General features: G+C 44.0%; 2 protein-coding genes and 1 pseudogene across 2 annotated transcripts; all 3 read left to right on the top strand.

Annotated features, from left to right (window-relative positions):
- The first annotated feature begins 2,270 nt into the window (after nt 1–2,270).
- Nucleotides 2,271–4,706, top strand: LOC147451256 (F-box protein SKIP2-like). The gene has a single exon (XM_086520227.1). The coding sequence runs from the start codon at nt 2,654–2,656 to the stop codon at nt 4,376–4,378; it is 1,725 nt and encodes a 574-aa protein (XP_086376353.1). The 5' UTR covers nt 2,271–2,653; the 3' UTR covers nt 4,379–4,706.
- Nucleotides 4,707–4,848: 142 nt separating this feature from the next.
- LOC147451255 (uncharacterized) lies at nt 4,849–7,457 on the top strand (annotated as a pseudogene).
- Nucleotides 7,458–16,095: 8,638 nt separating this feature from the next.
- LOC147451254 (F-box protein SKIP2-like) lies at nt 16,096–18,526 on the top strand. The gene has a single exon (XM_086520226.1). It carries the CDS (start codon nt 16,477–16,479, stop codon nt 18,199–18,201), a length of 1,725 nt encoding a protein of 574 aa, XP_086376352.1. The 5' UTR covers nt 16,096–16,476; the 3' UTR covers nt 18,202–18,526.
- Nucleotides 18,527–18,756: the final 230 nt, after the last annotated feature.

The following is an 18,756-nucleotide window of genomic DNA, read 5'->3' as shown; positions in this document are numbered from 1 at the left end:
ATTGTTGGAATTAGGGTTGTAGAGAAACGCACACAGCTTGGAGAAGATGAAGGAAGCTCAAGGCACACAATAGAGAGTGTGTTTCTTAGTGTGCAATGGAAAGATGGATAGCCCCAGACTGATGGGTGTATATACAATGCTCGGGGGGAAAACCTCCTAAAGAGGGAAAAAATGCCCCCACCGTCCTAGTGTGTTCACACACATCACTACCACATGTATATGGTAACATTTTTTGCGATCTTGCTCTCAGCCACCTCTCGCGATCTTGCTCGCAGTGACCTCCAAAGCTTTGAGTTTGTTACTGCCGCGTCACCATCGCCCTTGCCCTTGCCTTTGCCTTTTCGCGATCTTGCTCTAAGCCACCTCTCATGACCGTGCTCTCAGTGACCTCCAAAGCTTTGCGTCTGTTACGTGGCGCATCCCCATCCACCTCGGTGCCATTGGATATTGCAGAGACAGGTTCTCTCTCTCTCTCTCTCTCTCTCTCTCTCTCTCTCTCTCTCTCTCTCTCTCTCTCTCTCTCTCTCTCTCTCTCTCTCTCTCTTCCGTCCCCGTGCTAGCTCTCCTCTGCATGTGTGTCTCACATCAGTGCGCACCTTCGTCATGGGGTTAGGGCACAAGGGGGAAGTAGTCGTTAGGGTCGGAGCATGGTAATTTTGTTTATGGTCACGTGACGCCAAAATTTATGTAGTTACAAATCGTAACAATGGGTTGAGATTCTCCATGCATAGTTGTGAGGTTCAAAGCATAGTAAAATAATGACCCCTTGTCTGACCGTGCAAGGCTATGGTTGTTCATTTAATGCTCTATTTGGGCATCGTGAGTGAGTGGGCTTAGATTATCGGCTATGGTCACATGAGGCTTCATTTATCAGTAATTGATAACTAAGCCAACTATGCCCAGACAGAGTATTAAATGAATAACTAAGCCTCTTGCATGGTTATGACTAGGTCTCTCAACACACGGGTCAAGAACCAGGCGAATAGGGGCCCGAGTAATTTTCCAAGGGGCCCCCTTCACTTGATTCTGACCCTCTGTACGTGGGTATACTGTGAATTTTACTGATATAATCTCTTGGGCCTGAAGCAAGCGAATAAAGGCCTGGGGGACTCTTCAGACCCATTATTCGCGAGGTTCTGACCCACATCACGTTACCTGTTCTGACATCGATACTTTGGTTAGAACATGGCAAAGAAGGGCATGAATAATCCTTCAAGGCTTCTCTTCGCTTGGTTTCGACCCCAAAAATGGACGTGGGTATAGCATGGAGTGTACCGACATGATCATGTTGGTTAGAACCAAGCGAATATGGGCCCTAGGGAATTCTTCGGGCCCTTACTCGCTCGGTTGTGACTCTTACCATGTCATCGGTTGTACTAAACAAGCGGGTCAGAACCAAGCGAATAAAGACCTTTAGGGAATCCCAAGGCTCCATATTCGCTTGGTTATGGCCCCGAATACCGTTCAATATGTAATAGTAGGTTTGTCTTGCTGTTTCTTTCAGACATGCAGAACATAGTCGCAGAGACGGACGATGTAGGAGAGGATACATGATGTGAAGAAAAAATATAAACGTTTCTATACAGCGCCCATGCTCATCACCGTGAACCAGAGCTATCGGAAATGTTTAATGAAGATTGAATGAGGCGATAGCTTGGGGTCGCCCATTGGGCCTTAAGCTAGGTTCACAAACCGATGTTGTTCTTGCACTACTTGCTTTGCTGGACCAGTGAGAGCGGACGCCCGTTGTAGAGCTGTTTAGACTGCACATTCCCCAACCGCTTCCTGGCTTGCTGATTGACACCCAACTTCATGCAAGAGTGTTTCAGGCTAATGAGCCTGCCGCCCGTAGGTGTAGCACGCTCTCCTCAACCAATCAACACTTGAGAGAGACTGACAGCGGCATTAAAAAAATGCAGCAAGTCCGAAGGCTAATGTGAACTGGACAAGTAGAACAATGCATGATTCATGGGTGGAAAAGCCATGTCAACATTTCTCCTCCTCTTTCGCAGTCTAAATAGACCCTTAATTTTCGCGATCAGCACCACTTTGGCTTGCCCATTGGGCCTTAAGAGCGTCTGCCCTAGATAGACCCCATAAGTGATATTTTCAGAATTGGCCACACATACCATCCAAAAATGAAGTCGCGACCCATACACAGAGGTGATTCTCCAAGCACACAGTCACCGGACAAAATTGGCAGCAATACAAAAGATCAGTCTTCGTGAGTCTGGACGGGCACGCTATTTGTTAGCGCACCGCCCTTGTGGCAAACGGTGAGGAAACAAATCAGCCGTCCTCCATGTGGAAACGGCCTTTATTTTTCTCTGTTAACAAGAAGAGCGAGAGAGCGGATTCCATTGCCTTCGAGCTGATAGGTAGAGCGGGTGAGTGAGAGAGGCGGGAAGATAGATGAAAGGCTCTCTGCCTCCCTCCCTCGCTCGCCCCCTTACATTCCTGGTAAGCTCATATATTACCATTTTCTATTCAAAACACAGATTGAGGGTCGGCGGGTTCTACCATTAGCAGCACGATGATGCGCCGTGCAAGCCATTGCTGAGGTTCAGGTTCTGCGCTCAAGAAAATACAGGAACTTCTTGACGTCGCAAACAACACAAGATCGAGGAAGCGCTTGGTCTGTATCATTGCAACCATGGAACCAGAATACATGCTGCAAGGCGTAGCGCTTGTCATGGAGGACTTCAATCTTGTGTCTCGCATCCTTTCTTGCCTTGTCACACCTCAAGATCGCCTCTCTGTTTCATTAGTCTGCAAATTGTGGAATGAGGCTGTGATTTTGGAGCTGCAGAGGGTTGTCATCAGATCACGTGTACTGCTTCACTCCCTTCTGCAACGCTTTTCAAATGTGAGAGAGTTGGATCTTGGCCATTGTTGTGATGAGCTTCAGGATTCAGACCTCATCAATGCCACACCCTTCCTTCACCGCATTGAGCGTGTGCTTCTTGGACATCCAGATAACCCTCAGAACAGGCTTTCTGATGATGCAGTTATGGCTTTTGCCATCCATTGCCCTGCCCTGAAGCATATTGAATTGTCATCCTGCCCTCTATTATCAGACAAGTTTATCATCTGCTTGGTTCAACTCTGCCCTCTATTATGCAAAGTTTTCCTTGAGGATTGTGTGAATTTTGGTGACCCAGCTTTAGAGGCTCTATCAAGATGTGGTAATCTGCAGGAGCTCACATTGAAGGGAAAATTTGGTTTTACTCCTCAGGGTTTAGGAGTCATTGGCGAGCATTGCTCTGCTTTGCAAAGTGTGCGCTTTGAGCTGCACAATATTGATGTGGGGTTTGCTTTGAAATCTATAGCAATGGGATGCCCGCACATTTTGGAGTGCTCTCTTAAGGTTAGGAGTGTGGATCTTACAGACATGGCAAAATGCACTACCTTAACTTGCTTTAGGATGGAGACAGATATATGGAACCGCCTTGATGAAGCCATAATTGCAATTGCAGAGGCCAATAAGAACCTTAAAGAGCTGATAATTGTTAACCAATACGAGCCTCTTAGTGACGCAGCTGTTGTGAGAGTCATACAGAGCTGCCGTCTCTTAGAGAGGCTACACATATATGCAGCCAGGCTAACTGGAATGGCGCTTCAGTGTTTAATGGATTGCAAGTCATTGAAGTATCTCACTTTGGACCACTTCCAAAGCTCTGGACAAGGGCTAGCAGAGGTGGGGCTTTGTGGACTTGATTTGAAGTGCTTGTCGTTAAGATCTGGGCGGGGTATCCGTGATGTGGAGCTGCAAACACTGGTTCAGGGCAACCGTCGACTTGAGCTTCTCGACTTGCAATGCTGTCATGGGTTATCCCCGATTGGCTTCTCTGCCATTGCTCAATGTATGAACTTGCAGTCTTTGAATATGAGCTTCACTCAAGTAGACAATCTTAGTCTCATGACAATAGCGGATGGGATCAAATCTTTGAAGCGGCTAAGCCTTGTGAAGTGTGAATCCATCTCAGACATGGGGATTGTGGTTCAATTTTCAGCTCTGGAGTCTCTCAATCTGGATCAGTGTCCCTTTGTGAATGATGAAGGGCTCGACTCCATTGCTACGTACTGCTCACAACTGGTCCATCTAAGCTTGGCTTTTACTCAGATTACTGATAAGGGTCTGTTCTGCCTTACACAATGTAGTCAGCTGCGGAGTTTAAGGATTCCGTATTGTCGGAGAGTTGAAGGGCCAGGGATAGTGGCGCTGTCGAAAGAGTGTGCATGGCTCCAGTTTGTGGTGTTGAGTCACAGGTTCAGAGGCACGAAGACGCTTGAAGAGTTGAAGAAGCAGTTCTGCATGACCCAACTCGAAGCTGATGACATGGCATTGGTGCCTTTTGGCTTCAACCTCCTCATGTAGACTCTATGGATGCTTTTGCTCAAGTAGGTAGAAAAGCATTTGTTGCAGCTGGAAAATATGCAATTTGGTGCTGGTAGCATATAGGTTGCTGTTATGTAAGCATAAATTTTGGCAGTTTGTGGTTGAAATAGATGACCTGCTGACACTTATTTTGGGGTTTCAAACGGGAAGACAGTTAGGGCATGCTGCTAATTGGAAACAACTTACTATTTGAGAGAGCTGGTTACTTTAATGATCACCAGCTCATATTTTTGTATTGATCGACGATGAATACCCATGGATTCCATGATTATAGTCCATTTATAAGAATCTTATTACTTAGTCATTACCATTTGTCCATCACGTTTCTCTGTTGTGAAGGTGTTGTGAATTTTAAAGGTGTTGGTGAAGGGACCCTTTGTCTGGTGCATTTAAGTGGTGCATTAATATAATTTTTACATTTATATATAAATTACCTCTTCAAATGTGGCACAATCCTTCTCAAATGACCATGAAAAGGCTTTAAAGCCAACTCAAGAAAATAACTTTCTGGAACCCTGCTTTCTGGCAAAACGTTGGCGCAACAAATCAGCGCCCTTTTTACGGCCCCATGTGCAAACGGCCTTTATTTCTCTCTGTTAACAAGAAGAGCGAGAAAGTGCCTACAAGCACACAGGTAGAGTGGGTGAGAGAGAGGCGGGAAGATAGATGATTTGCATCAAAATTTTCCCTTGCTCGCTCGCTCCTTTACATTCCTCGTAGGCTCGTATGTCACCATTTCTAGTCAAAACACAGATTGAGGGTCAGCGGGCTCTTACCATTAGCAGCACGGTGATGTGCCATGCTAGGCATTGCTGAGGTTCAGGTTCTGCGCTCAAGAAAAATATAGCAACTCGGAACTCCTTGACATCGCAAAAAACACAAGATCGAGGAAGCGCTTGGTCTGTATCAATGCAACCATGGAACCAGAATACACGTTGCAAGGCCTAGCGCTTGCCATGGAGGACTTCAATCTTGTTTCTCGCATCCTTTCTTGCCTTGTCACACCTCAAGATTGGTTCTCTGTTTCATTAGTCTGCAAATTGTGGAATGAGGCTGTGATTTGGGAGCTGCAGAGGGTTGTCATCAGATCGCGTGTACTGCTTCACTCCCTTCTGCAACGTTTTCAAATGTGAGAGAGTTGAATCTTGGCCATTGTTGTGATGAGCTTCAGGATTCAGACCTCATCAATGCCACACGCTTCCTTCACTGCATTGAGCGTGTGCTTCTTGGACATCCAGATAACCCTCAGAACAGGCTTTCTGATGATACAGTTATGGCTTTTGCCATCCATTGCCCTGCCCTGAATCATATTGAATTGTCATCCTCCCCTCTATTAACAGACAAGTCTATCATCTGCTTGGTTCAACTCTGCCCTCTATTATGCAAAGTTTTCCTCGAGGATTGTGTGAATTTTGGTGACCCAGCTTTAGAGGCTCTATCAAGATGTGGTAATCTGCAGGAGCTCACATTGAAGGGAAAATTTGGTTTTACTCCTCAGGGCTAAGGAGTCATTGGCGAGCATTGCTCAAAGTGTGTGCTTTGAGCTGCACAATATTGATGTGGGGTTTGCTTTGAAATCTATAGCAACGGGATGCCCGCACATTATGGAGTGCTCTTTTCAAGGTCAGGAGTGTGGATCTTACAGACATGGCAAAATGCACTACCTTAACTTGCTTTAGGATGGAGACAGATGTATGGAACCGCCTTGATGAAGCCATAATTGCAATTGCAGAGGCGAATAAGAACCTCAAAGAGCTGATAATTGTCAACCAATACGAGCCTCTTAGTGACACAGCCGTTGTGAGAGTCATACATAGCTGCTGTCTCTTAGAGAGGCTAAACATATATGCAGCCAGGCTAACCGGAATGGCGCTTCAGTGTTTAATGGATTGCAAGTCATTGAAGTATCTCACTTTGGACCACTTCAAAAGCTCTGGACAAGGGCTAGCAGAGGTGGGGCTTTGTGGGCTTGATTTGAAGTGCTTGTCATTAAGATCCGGGCTGGGTATCCGTGATGTGGAGCAGGGCAGCTGTCGACTTGAGCTTCTCGACTTGCAATGCTGTCATGGGTTATCCTCGATTGGCTTCTCTGCCATTGCTCAATGACCAGGGCTAGTGGCGCTATCGAAAGTGTGTGCATGGTGGTGTTGAGTCACAGGTTTAGAGGCACGAAGACGCTTGAAGAGTTGAACAAGCAGTTCTGTATGACCCAACTCGAAGCTGATGACATGGCATTGGTGCCTTTTGGCTTCAATCTTCTCATGTAGGCTTTATGGATGCTTTTGCTCAAATAGGTAGAAAATCATATGCTGCAGCTGGAAAATATGCAATTTGGTGCTGGTAGCATATAGGTTGCTGTTATGTAAGCATGCATTTTGGCAGTTTGTGGTTGAAAGAGATGACCACACCTTTAAAATTCACAACACTTTCACAGCAGAGAAACGTGACAGACAAATGGTAATGTGGTGAAGGGAACCTTTGTCTGGTGCATTGAAGTGGAGTGAAAAGTTATCTTTCGGTCTAAATTGTGGTAAGAGTCTGATAAACTATTTGTGTTTGCAGCTCTTTTAAGATCTTTGTCATATTGCTTTTTGGTTGTGTTCAAGTGCAATATGTGGGTTTTAGTACCCAGGGGTTCTGTAACGAGAGAAAGGTGTACCAGCACCACAAAGTAACTAAGCTCAAAACACTAGCTTTCACTTGTTTATCAATGATCTGAACAATTATTGAGTCAGAGACTCCTTGTTTGGCCGCTGCTGCTGCACAGATATCTCTCTCCCCCATGAGAGGGTATCCTTGCTGAGAGGTTTCTTGGAGGAACTTAGAGCCGAGTCCCCCCTTGCATTAATAATATTAGTGAAATCAAGAAGATATTGAAAGGGGCATGTTCCTGAAAATGTGGTAGTCCTTTTAATACTTTTTCCCAAGATTATGAAGATCTAAAGGAGACTTTCGAATGGAAAATCATCCCCTCTTTTAAGCTTTGCTCATGTGTAGAAAATTCTAACTTCCTTCCGTTCATCAATAGAAATTTTTGTTAAAGAGTCTCCATGTCTCATGCTTCTAGTGGGGTTACAATTTTATTCTTCAATTTTGAAAGGTACTAAATCAACAAATACGAAGGGGGACCCGGCTCTTAATTGCCAAGAAACCAGGACAAGGGCATATTGGTAGATAGGATGCTAGTTATTGTCCATGCTATCAAGGTTTACTAGTACCCTAACACAATAGATTACTTTTTAAGAGGAAACATCTAATGTTGCAACGTGCAATACCATTGTACACTTAGTGACTAACATGACCAACTAATAGCACACTCAAGCCAAGAAGTGGTGGTTGGACTAGTGTAATATCTGATTTTGTGTTATGCCAAATTTAACAATAGCTTGTATTAAACTCTTTACAGCGGGTGGGTGGTGATTTATGTAATGCATAGATTCTTTGGACTTTTTAAATGCTTTTACTCGTCTTGAATACTGTCTAGAGATGCCTAAGAGCCTATGCTATCTTTGACAAGATGAAAATAGATTTTGTTGCATGCATTGAAGAATCCTTTGATAAAATCATTGAAATATAGTTGCTTCGAATCACAATGTTGCAGGTGCTGAAAGACAAGCCATGTATGGGGGACTTTTCCAAATCTTCTATAATCCAAATGCTAGGATTCTCATGCTTTTGCTGACAAAAGGCAAATGATTGAAGCTTTATGTGTTGCACATGCATATGAAGCAAGAAACTCGGAACAAGTCCAGAAGTAAATGCATAAACACTATTTTGGGCAAGAGTACCAAGAAATGGCTAATCTTAGTGGCTATCCATGCTGCCTTGAGCACTTTCAAAAGGTTTGTAGTTGCTCTTGAAATCTTTTGTTGTGACCAAAAGTTTCCTTAAAGTTGTGCGCATCCAATTTGGCACTTTGGGAAGTGGCTTCATGGGTCTTTGAATGTCAAGTGTTTCACTCCTATGTTGCTCATGTATGTGAACTTATAATGGTTGCCCAACTTTGTCAATTTAAAACCTTGCACACCAATTGGTTTGGAGAGATATCTTAGAGATTTGACATTGCCTATGGATGGCTTGTATGAAACATTTGCTTCTTATTGATTGACCTCGTATCTTGTTGCATTTGCACATTGCTTCCATGAAGACTTGAACCACAAGGAGATGCTCATTTGCTTTTTAGTTTTGTCTAGAGTTAATTTGGGAGTATTAGTTACTTGCTCAGGACCTCATGAACGCATAATAGGATAGATTTCACTGGCATTGGATGCTTGAGACTTGTGGATGAGTTGGAAACCAAATATTGAGATACAAAGTCTTTTAATTTTTCTAGGAAGGACATCAAGGTGCATATATTTGTATCTTTAAAAGTGCAGGTTTGAAGACAAGGTGGAAGTTGGATTTTTTGTGTGCATGTTGGGTGGAATTTTCCACCACCGTGGATTAAGTATTTTCGCAATGAACATTCAATATAGGTCCATGTATTTGGTCACTTGCAATGTTCCATTGGGCATCAAAGTCTCCTTTTCCATTCGTTGATAATAGTTTCCTTTTGTTTATTTGTTTGTTGATGATACTCAAATCTGTATCCACCACCTTTCTCTCTACAAGCCATAGGTATGAAATCTCCACCATCTTCATCTTCATCTCCATCTCCTAGTCTATTTTTAGATACTTGAACAAATTTCATTTCAAAAACTTGAAAGAGGCACATGGAAGGGGATTCATTGCAAAGAGGTACACTTGGCTTAACATTTCATCAAGTTTGTGGTAAATCCTTACACTTTTCCAACAATTCCTTATCAAATCAACCAGCAACATGTGTATGCTAGTGGAAAATGTCATGTGTATGCATGACATGTTCCATGATGACACCTAACAAAAAGGCCACTTCACACATGCCAAATCTGACTTTTGTAGTCTAGCTAAACAAAATTCAAGGCCATATGTATGGGTTATTCATGATAGGGCTCAAGCTCTTTACAATCAAGATGAAACTATAAAGGATTATGTTTATCTAATTTCACAAGCAAACCGCATAATCCATTTGACAATTTATTTGATTGTACATACAATCCATCACCACCTCTACAACAATGTCTATATGGAAGACTTCAAAACAGTGATAACAACTTTAGTGATGGGACCTACACATTTTTGCAGGGATGATTGTAAACTCTGCCATTCCAAAGCTTATGTTGACAATTTATTGTCCTTTCCTATAGAAGGGCTATTTTAAACCAAAAACCCTTCTAATGACAGCCTCATAAAACTTTTGACGTTCATATGACGGAAACAAGGTGAAGATTCACATTTGCATTTCAAAACAAAAAGTTGAAAAGGAAGTACTAGCCGAGGGAAAATTTGTTTGGCAACATATGTTTTAAGGATAATGAGGAGAGATGCATATGGGATCTCAAAGAACTAGCTGCCCCTTTGCACACATCCTTATCAAATGCAAGCTTGGTAATTCAGAAATTAAGTAGGCCAAAAACAATAAGAAAATCAACTAAAGGTCAAGTCATCTATTTTGGATAGAATTGCCATCCCTTCTTTTAACTTCATATGACTGTTTCCTTAGGGAAATAATAAATCACCCAAAGAAAAGGCTACAAAACAAATTAACTGTGTATTCTCACAGAGTTTACCTTCAACACTTGGCCATGTAATCATTAATGTGTCAGTTCCACTTTAATTTAAAATGAACACAACCATCATACAAACCCTCAACATTGGGTTTAATCAATAAGGCCTCACCAACAGAGCTATGCTTCTTGAGGCAACATGAAGACTTCTATACGTGCTCCGTACTTTCATATACTTTTCACAGCTAGCTTGACAGTCTAGTGTGGGGCCCAAAATTAGCTTGATTTGTAAGGCTGGTGTATCCTACTTCCCCATTTGGGGAGGTCATTCTCACGGTTGCCCCTCAAGGGTGTAATGTACAGCAATGTGTAGTTGTACACACATGGATATGTATAAAGTTTCTCCCTACTACCATCCCCGATTTTAAAAAAAAACAAAAAAACTACATGGGCTTCCGTAGTTAATGTATGAAGCATCATGACTTATGAGCAACCTTACAGTTTGATAAAAACATGTTGGAACTTGGTACTAGGTATAAAGATATTGCACATGACAAAGAGGCAGGCAAAGCCTCTTAAATTGTGCCCAAGGACAGTACATAAACTTGCACACATTAGTCTTTTCAAAAAGTATAGCAATGGCAGCAAACAAAATTCAAACTCACATAGCAAGCTTCCCTCCAAGTGTAAACTTACAATGTACGATGTAATTATGTAACAAGTGTCCAAATAGTTCATATGTAATTCCCTAAAGCTTGTGTTTCACTAATGTTTCAGATTTCACAGCTTCTGCTTGCCCATTGATGTAGAGTTTGGACAACAAGATCTATGGTGCCACAACAACATTTGAAATTACAAGCTGACCTTGCAACAACTTGAATCCCTTAGGTTTAAGAAGGCAGTATATGGATGTAGCTTCCGGCTTCAAAATGATAAGCGGGAAGTACACCCAAGGACGCCTGCTTTCAAATGGCTAATCTACCACTGAAAATCTTCCATCTTGGTCTGATCATAATACTTGCAACTCTCCAACGATGAAAGTGAAAACAAGGCACGAACAATCCGCCACCAGTTACTCAACCCAGAACCCACTCAAGAGTTTTGCCGAGTTCGGATTGACATCAAGACTCAGCAAGAGCTTGAACTTGGTAGCAAATAAACCTTTTCTGCAAGCTTCTGCAGTCAAAACATCCTGTTCAGAATTTTTTGAAGCTTGGCTAAAATTTTAAGTGCAAATGAAAAGAAGATCACCTGCACAACAAATGTTTCTGCAAACTACACTTCCAGTTTCTTGAGACTTCAACATTTCCATAATTAAATGGGCGAAGTTTCACAGACTTTTGCACACTGTATATCCATTGGCATCATCATCATCCCTCTATTTAAATTCCATATTATGGTTGGCTCTTCCGTTTTCAGGACATCAAATTTACTGATTCAAATATTAAAAATAATCTCTCATCGTCGATAATTACCTGCAATTGGCTGCAATGCTCGCTAGACTGCCCGTGTTGAATCCATCACAGCTAGGATGATACAAGGTCTAAGCTCTTTCAGAAAAGGATGAGAATGAGATAAAACATTTATCCAAGGCAACACCCCAATTACACACTAAAAGATCCAAATCAGCAAACCGCGGCTTACCCTTGAATGTACCCTCTTTGCCAAGACGCATAGCAATTACCGACAAACATATGTTGTCTTCCAGTAGCTTCTAGAGCATTCCAAGCCTTGCATACAAGAGACTGCATTTTCATTCTTAACGATCTCTGGTAAACTTCAAGACATGCTCCATAAGCTCATCCCTAGAGCGGGAGAAGTGACGACACCTTCGAAGGTCGCTAGCTCTCCGCTTGCCCTTGGAAAACACAATGGTAGGCTTGAAGTCCTCCTGCTGTTCCTCGGCTGCTTATCTCATGAAAAATAGAGCAAGCAATCTCAATCAGAAAAATGGCAGCAGGGAAAAGAGGCTGATTCTATTACTTGAAAGTCCCCCGGAAGGCCCAAATGGTGCCTATTCTGAGGTCAAGTACATCACTGCCTTGCTAGTCACTCAGGAGATGCGACAGAGAATAGAAAGCCCTGAGGACCTTCACGAGGCTTTCAGGGCATTTCCTCGTGGTAGTTTCTTAGGAGAGGATGGTTTGCATCCCAGCCTCTTCTTGGAGTATTGGGGGACCTATGTAGTGCATACCAGCACATTTTGCACACTAGGGAGATGCCTCATAGCATGAACGAGGGTTTGATCTACCTCATCCCCGAGGGGGGGCTCCCTAGCTCAGATTGGGCAGTGGCGATCCATGACCATCCTCAACTCAGCTTACAAAATTTTTGCGAAGGCTCTGAGTTCGAGAATTCAGCCACTAATGGATACATGGGACTCATACAGGTATGAGCGTAGTATCCTTGGCAACATCTTCGCTTTCCGGTGGGCGACTGCCCTCGCTCACCGTCGAGGAGAGGATCTTGTAGTGCTCCTCCTCGACTTTGAGAAGGCCTGTGACAAAGGGGTACTATGCACACATGATGGTTTTTTTCAGATGCATGGATCATAGGGGTGTCTGCTCTTTACAAATGTGCTCAAACAGTCAGTTGTTGCAGGCAGGGGGTCCAAAGAACGCTTGATGCTTACATGATCAATACATCAAGGCTGCCCTTGTAGGATTGGTGCAGCTTCACTCTGTGGGAAGATATAACATGAGATATAGGTGGAGCTTCACTCTGTGGGAATTGAGTGATTGAGCCCCTTATTCATATGTATATAAAGAATAAGGTATAAGTAGACATGTGGGCGGTCAAACATGGTGAGTGGCCGACGGACTCCGGGTAAACGCATGAGCCTTTATCCCAACAATCTCCGACTAAAGGCGCATGCCCAATGGCTCACTTTGTAGATGTGTGTGTAGTTGTATCCACTCTAGCACCAAGGAAGTGTACGCAACACTACTAGAGTTTGCACGCAAGTCTTGCGAGTATCCGTTGATGACCTGCAATGCTTCACGATGCATCATGCTAGTGTCAGTCATCAAACGACTAACTATGCCAACTATAAATGCTCCCACTGCAGGTGCTATCTCGGATCTCAACCTCAAAAGGTCATACATGAGTGTCCCATACGCTAACAAAATCTGTGCAATCTCGGCTAACATATCCTTGTCAACCACCTCTGCACTATGTGCAATCTCTGCACCATCAAGTTCAGAGACGAATGGATGTGACGAATCAGGGGTTCTCAACATTGCGACCTTACCACGCTCTACCTGTCTCGAAGTGTCACGTTGCTCATCAGTAAAGTGTACTCGCTTAGACTGTGAACATTTGCATGGGAACATCTCTCAAGCTTGGGAACATCTATCAAGCTTCCATGAGCATAGATTTGGTGGTTGCTCACTAAACTCAAGCTCCCACCGAAAGCAATTTCACCATAGCCAAAAGCTCACTTCTTTGTAGAATGACGCCCACTGCAAGACCAAAGCTTTCATACCATTTGTAGGATCGGTGTTGACGATGCGGGAGTGGGAAGAGTGCATAAGAGAGTGGGGAAGGGAAGAAATGCACATGAGATATGGGTGGAGCTTCACTCTGTGGGAATCGAGTGAGTGAGCTCCTTATTCATATGTATATAAAGAACAAGGTATGAGTAGACATGTGGGCGGCCGGACATGGTGAGTGGTAGGCGCATGAGCCTTTACCCCAACAGCCCTCGTGTCCCCTTACTGCTTCTTTTCTACGCAGAGGCGATGAGGAGATTTTTTACTTCACAGGAGGTTGGTTTGCGGGGCCTACAGTTACCCATTCGGGAGGAGCTCTTGGACGTTGAGTTTGCTGATGACGTAGGCATGTTACAATACAATCTTTGTGTTCCTTGTGACCTAGGTGATGCAATGAAGATGGAAAGCTTCATGCATCACGAGCATAACCTAAACTTTGTGGAAAGCATTAACTCTCCCAAAACCTCAGTCCCAAGGCCTCAAACACCTTCGAAGGTGGAGAGAGCTAGCGGGGAATGAGGGTGGGAAGAGGAAGAAGAAACATTTCATGGGAGAAAGAACTCGTTCCTCACTTATCATCGCTCTTCTTGCTAGCATACATAATAGCATAGTAATGAAGATGGAGAAGATGGCAAGCTTAAGCATTGAAGCGTGGCTCTTGGTTGGCCATAGCCAAGAGTGTTGGTGTAGGCTCTCAACTTCTCTACTTGCTTGGAGAAGGAGATGGAGCTCTTGCACTTTGCACTTCACACAATAAGAGTGTGTGTGAGTGTGTGTGGGAGAGTATACCATGTAAGCAAGCCCCTAGCCTCCTTGGTCCTCCTTGTAGCTCATACTTGAAGCTCATTGGACCCTTCCAGGCCTAGCCAATCACAAGCAAGAGGCAAATCAAGCAAGCATGCTAGTCTTTGGACAAGTGTCCCCCTTTCCCCTTTGAGAGAGAGGACTTGATAAATGCAAAAACAATTAATTAAAGTAGTCGTTAGGGTCGGAGCATGGTAATTTTGTTTATGGTCACGTGACGCCAAAATTTATGTAGTTACAAATCGTAACAATGGGTTGAGATTCTCCATGCATAGTTGTGAGGTTCAAAGCATAGTAAAATAATGACCCCTTGTCTGACCGTGCAAGGCTATGGTTGTTCATTTAATGCTCTATTTGGGCATCGTGAGTGAGTGGGCTTAGATTATCGGCTATGGTCACATGAGGCTTCATTTATCAGTAATTGATAACTAAGCCAACTATGCCCAGACAGAGTATTAAATGAATAACTAAGCCTCTTGCATGGTTATGACTAGGTCTCTCAACACACGGGTCAAGAACCAGGCGAATAGGGGCCCGAGTAATTTTCCAAGGGGCCCCCTTCACTTGATTCTGACCCTCTGTACGTGGGTATACTGTGAATTTTACTGATATAATCTCTTGGGCCTGAAGCAAGCGAATAAAGGCCTGGGGGACTCTTCAGACCCATTATTCGCGAGGTTCTGACCCACATCACGTTACCTGTTCTGACATCGATACTTTGGTTAGAACATGGCAAAGAAGGGCATGAATAATCCTTCAAGGCTTCTCTTCGCTTGGTTTCGACCCCAAAAATGGACGTGGGTATAGCGTGGAGTGTACCGAGATGATCATGTTGGTCAGAACCAAGCGAATATGGGCCCTAGGGAATTCTTCGGGCCCTTACTCGCTCGGTTGTGACTCTTACCATGTCATCGGTTGTACTAAACAAGCGGGTCAGAACCAAGCGAATAAAGACCTTTAGGGAATCCCAAGGCTCCATATTCGCTTGGTTATGGCCCCGAATACCGTTCAATATGTAATAGTAGGTTTGTCTTGCTGTTTCTTTCAGACATGCAGAACATAGTCGCAGAGACGGACGATGTAGGAGAGGATACATGATGTGAAGAAAAAATATAAACGTTTCTATACAGCGCCCATGCTCATCACCGTGAACCAGAGCTATCGGAAATGTTTAATGAAGATTGAATGAGGCGATAGCTTGGGGTCGCCCATTGGGCCTTAAGCTAGGTTCACAAACCGATGTTGTTCTTGCACTACTTGCTTTGCTGGACCAGTGAGAGCGGACGCCCGTTGTAGAGCTGTTTAGACTGCACATTCCCCAACCGCTTCCTGGCTTGCTGATTGACACCCAACTTCATGCAAGAGTGTTTCAGGCTAATGAGCCTGCCGCCCGTAGGTGTAGCACGCTCTCCTCAACCAATCAACACTTGAGAGAGACTGACAGCGGCATTAAAAAAATGCAGCAAGTCCGAAGGCTAATGTGAACTGGACAAGTAGAACAATGCATGATTCATGGGTGGAAAAGCCATGTCAACATTTCTCCTCCTCTTTCGCAGTCTAAATAGACCCTTAATTTTCGCGATCAGCACCACTTTGGCTTGCCCATTGGGCCTTAAGAGCGTCTGCCCTAGATAGACCCCATAAGTGATATTTTCAGAATTGGCCACACATACCATCCAAAAATGAAGTCGCGACCCATACACAGAGGTGATTCTCCAAGCACACAGTCACCGGACAAAATTGGCAGCAATACAAAAGATCAGTCTTCGTGAGTCTGGACGGGCACGCTATTTGTTAGCGCACCGCCCTTGTGGCAAACGGTGAGGAAACAAATCAGCCGTCCTCCATGTGGAAACGGCCTTTATTTTTCTCTGTTAACAAGAAGAGCGAGAGAGCGGATTCCATTGCCTTCGAGCTGATAGGTAGAGCGGGTGAGTGAGAGAGGCGGGAAGATAGATGAAAGGCTCTCTGCCTCCCTCCCTCGCTCGCCCCCTTACATTCCTGGTAAGCTCATATATTACCATTTTCTATTCAAAACACAGATTGAGGGTCGGCGGGTTCTACCATTAGCAGCACGATGATGCGCCGTGCAAGCCATTGCTGAGGTTCAGGTTCTGCGCTCAAGAAAATACAGGAACTTCTTGACGTCGCAAACAACACAAGATCGAGGAAGCGCTTGGTCTGTATCATTGCAACCATGGAACCAGAATACATGCTGCAAGGCGTAGCGCTTGTCATGGAGGACTTCAATCTTGTGTCTCGCATCCTTTCTTGCCTTGTCACACCTCAAGATCGCCTCTCTGTTTCATTAGTCTGCAAATTGTGGAATGAGGCTGTGATTTTGGAGCTGCAGAGGGTTGTCATCAGATCACGTGTACTGCTTCACTCCCTTCTGCAACGCTTTTCAAATGTGAGAGAGTTGGATCTTGGCCATTGTTGTGATGAGCTTCAGGATTCAGACCTCATCAATGCCACACCCTTCCTTCACCGCATTGAGCGTGTGCTTCTTGGACATCCAGATAACCCTCAGAACAGGCTTTCTGATGATGCAGTTATGGCTTTTGCCATCCATTGCCCTGCCCTGAAGCATATTGAATTGTCATCCTGCCCTCTATTATCAGACAAGTTTATCATCTGCTTGGTTCAACTCTGCCCTCTATTATGCAAAGTTTTCCTTGAGGATTGTGTGAATTTTGGTGACCCAGCTTTAGAGGCTCTATCAAGATGTGGTAATCTGCAGGAGCTCACATTGAAGGGAAAATTTGGTTTTACTCCTCAGGGTTTAGGAGTCATTGGCGAGCATTGCTCTGCTTTGCAAAGTGTGCGCTTTGAGCTGCACAATATTGATGTGGGGTTTGCTTTGAAATCTATAGCAATGGGATGCCCGCACATTTTGGAGTGCTCTCTTAAGGTTAGGAGTGTGGATCTTACAGACATGGCAAAATGCACTACCTTAACTTGCTTTAGGATGGAGACAGATATATGGAACCGCCTTGATGAAGCCATAATTGCAATTGCAGAGGCCAATAAGAACCTTAAAGAGCTGATAATTGTTAACCAATACGAGCCTCTTAGTGACGCAGCTGTTGTGAGAGTCATACAGAGCTGCCGTCTCTTAGAGAGGCTACACATATATGCAGCCAGGCTAACTGGAATGGCGCTTCAGTGTTTAATGGATTGCAAGTCATTGAAGTATCTCACTTTGGACCACTTCCAAAGCTCTGGACAAGGGCTAGCAGAGGTGGGGCTTTGTGGACTTGATTTGAAGTGCTTGTCGTTAAGATCTGGGCGGGGTATCCGTGATGTGGAGCTGCAAACACTGGTTCAGGGCAACCGTCGACTTGAGCTTCTCGACTTGCAATGCTGTCATGGGTTATCCCCGATTGGCTTCTCTGCCATTGCTCAATGTATGAACTTGCAGTCTTTGAATATGAGCTTCACTCAAGTAGACAATCTTAGTCTCATGACAATAGCGGATGGGATCAAATCTTTGAAGCGGCTAAGCCTTGTGAAGTGTGAATCCATCTCAGACATGGGGATTGTGGTTCAATTTTCAGCTCTGGAGTCTCTCAATCTGGATCAGTGTCCCTTTGTGAATGATGAAGGGCTCGACTCCATTGCTACGTACTGCTCACAACTGGTCCATCTAAGCTTGGCTTTTACTCAGATTACTGATAAGGGTCTGTTCTGCCTTACACAATGTAGTCAGCTGCGGAGTTTAAGGATTCCGTATTGTCGGAGAGTTGAAGGGCCAGGGATAGTGGCGCTGTCGAAAGAGTGTGCATGGCTCCAGTTTGTGGTGTTGAGTCACAGGTTCAGAGGCACGAAGACGCTTGAAGAGTTGAAGAAGCAGTTCTGCATGACCCAACTCGAAGCTGATGACATGGCATTGGTGCCTTTTGGCTTCAACCTCCTCATGTAGACTCTATGGATGCTTTTGCTCAAGTAGGTAGAAAAGCATTTGTTGCAGCTGGAAAATATGCAATTTGGTGCTGGTAGCATATAGGTTGCTGTTATGTAAGCATAAATTTTGGCAGTTTGTGGTTGAAATAGATGACCTGCTGACACTTATTTTGGGGTTTCAAACGGGAAGACAGTTAGGGCATGCTGCTAATTGGAAACAACTTACTATTTGAGAGAGCTGGTTACTTTAATGATCACCAGCTCATATTTTTGTATTGATCGACGATGAATACCCATGGATTCCATGATTATAGTCCATTTATAAGATTCTTATTACTTAGTCATTACCATTTGTCCATCACGTTTCTCTGTTGTGAAGGTGTTGTGAATTTTAAAGGTGTTGGTGAAGGGACCCTTTGTCTGGTGCATTTAAGTGGTGCATTAATATAATTTTTACATTTATATATAAATTACCTCTTCAAATGTGGCACAATCCTTCTCAAATGACCATGAAAAGGCTTTAAAGCCAACTCAAGAAAATAACTTTCTGGAACCCTGCTTTCTGGCAAAACGT

The sequence above is a fragment of the Adiantum capillus-veneris genome, chromosome 9 (genome assembly GCF_014529385.1).
Source record: "Adiantum capillus-veneris isolate H3 chromosome 9, ASM1452938v2, whole genome shotgun sequence".
Classification (NCBI taxonomy): Eukaryota; Viridiplantae; Streptophyta; class Polypodiopsida; order Polypodiales; family Pteridaceae; genus Adiantum; species Adiantum capillus-veneris.
This window is presented reverse-complemented; position numbering and strand designations above follow the sequence as displayed.

Bases quoted from the DNA above. Each gene is read 5' to 3' on its own strand.
- LOC147451256 (XM_086520227.1), top strand. From the start codon at position 2,654: ATGGAACCAGAATACATGCTGCAAGGCGTAGCGCTTGTCATGGAGGAC.
- LOC147451254 (XM_086520226.1), top strand. From the start codon at position 16,477: ATGGAACCAGAATACATGCTGCAAGGCGTAGCGCTTGTCATGGAGGAC.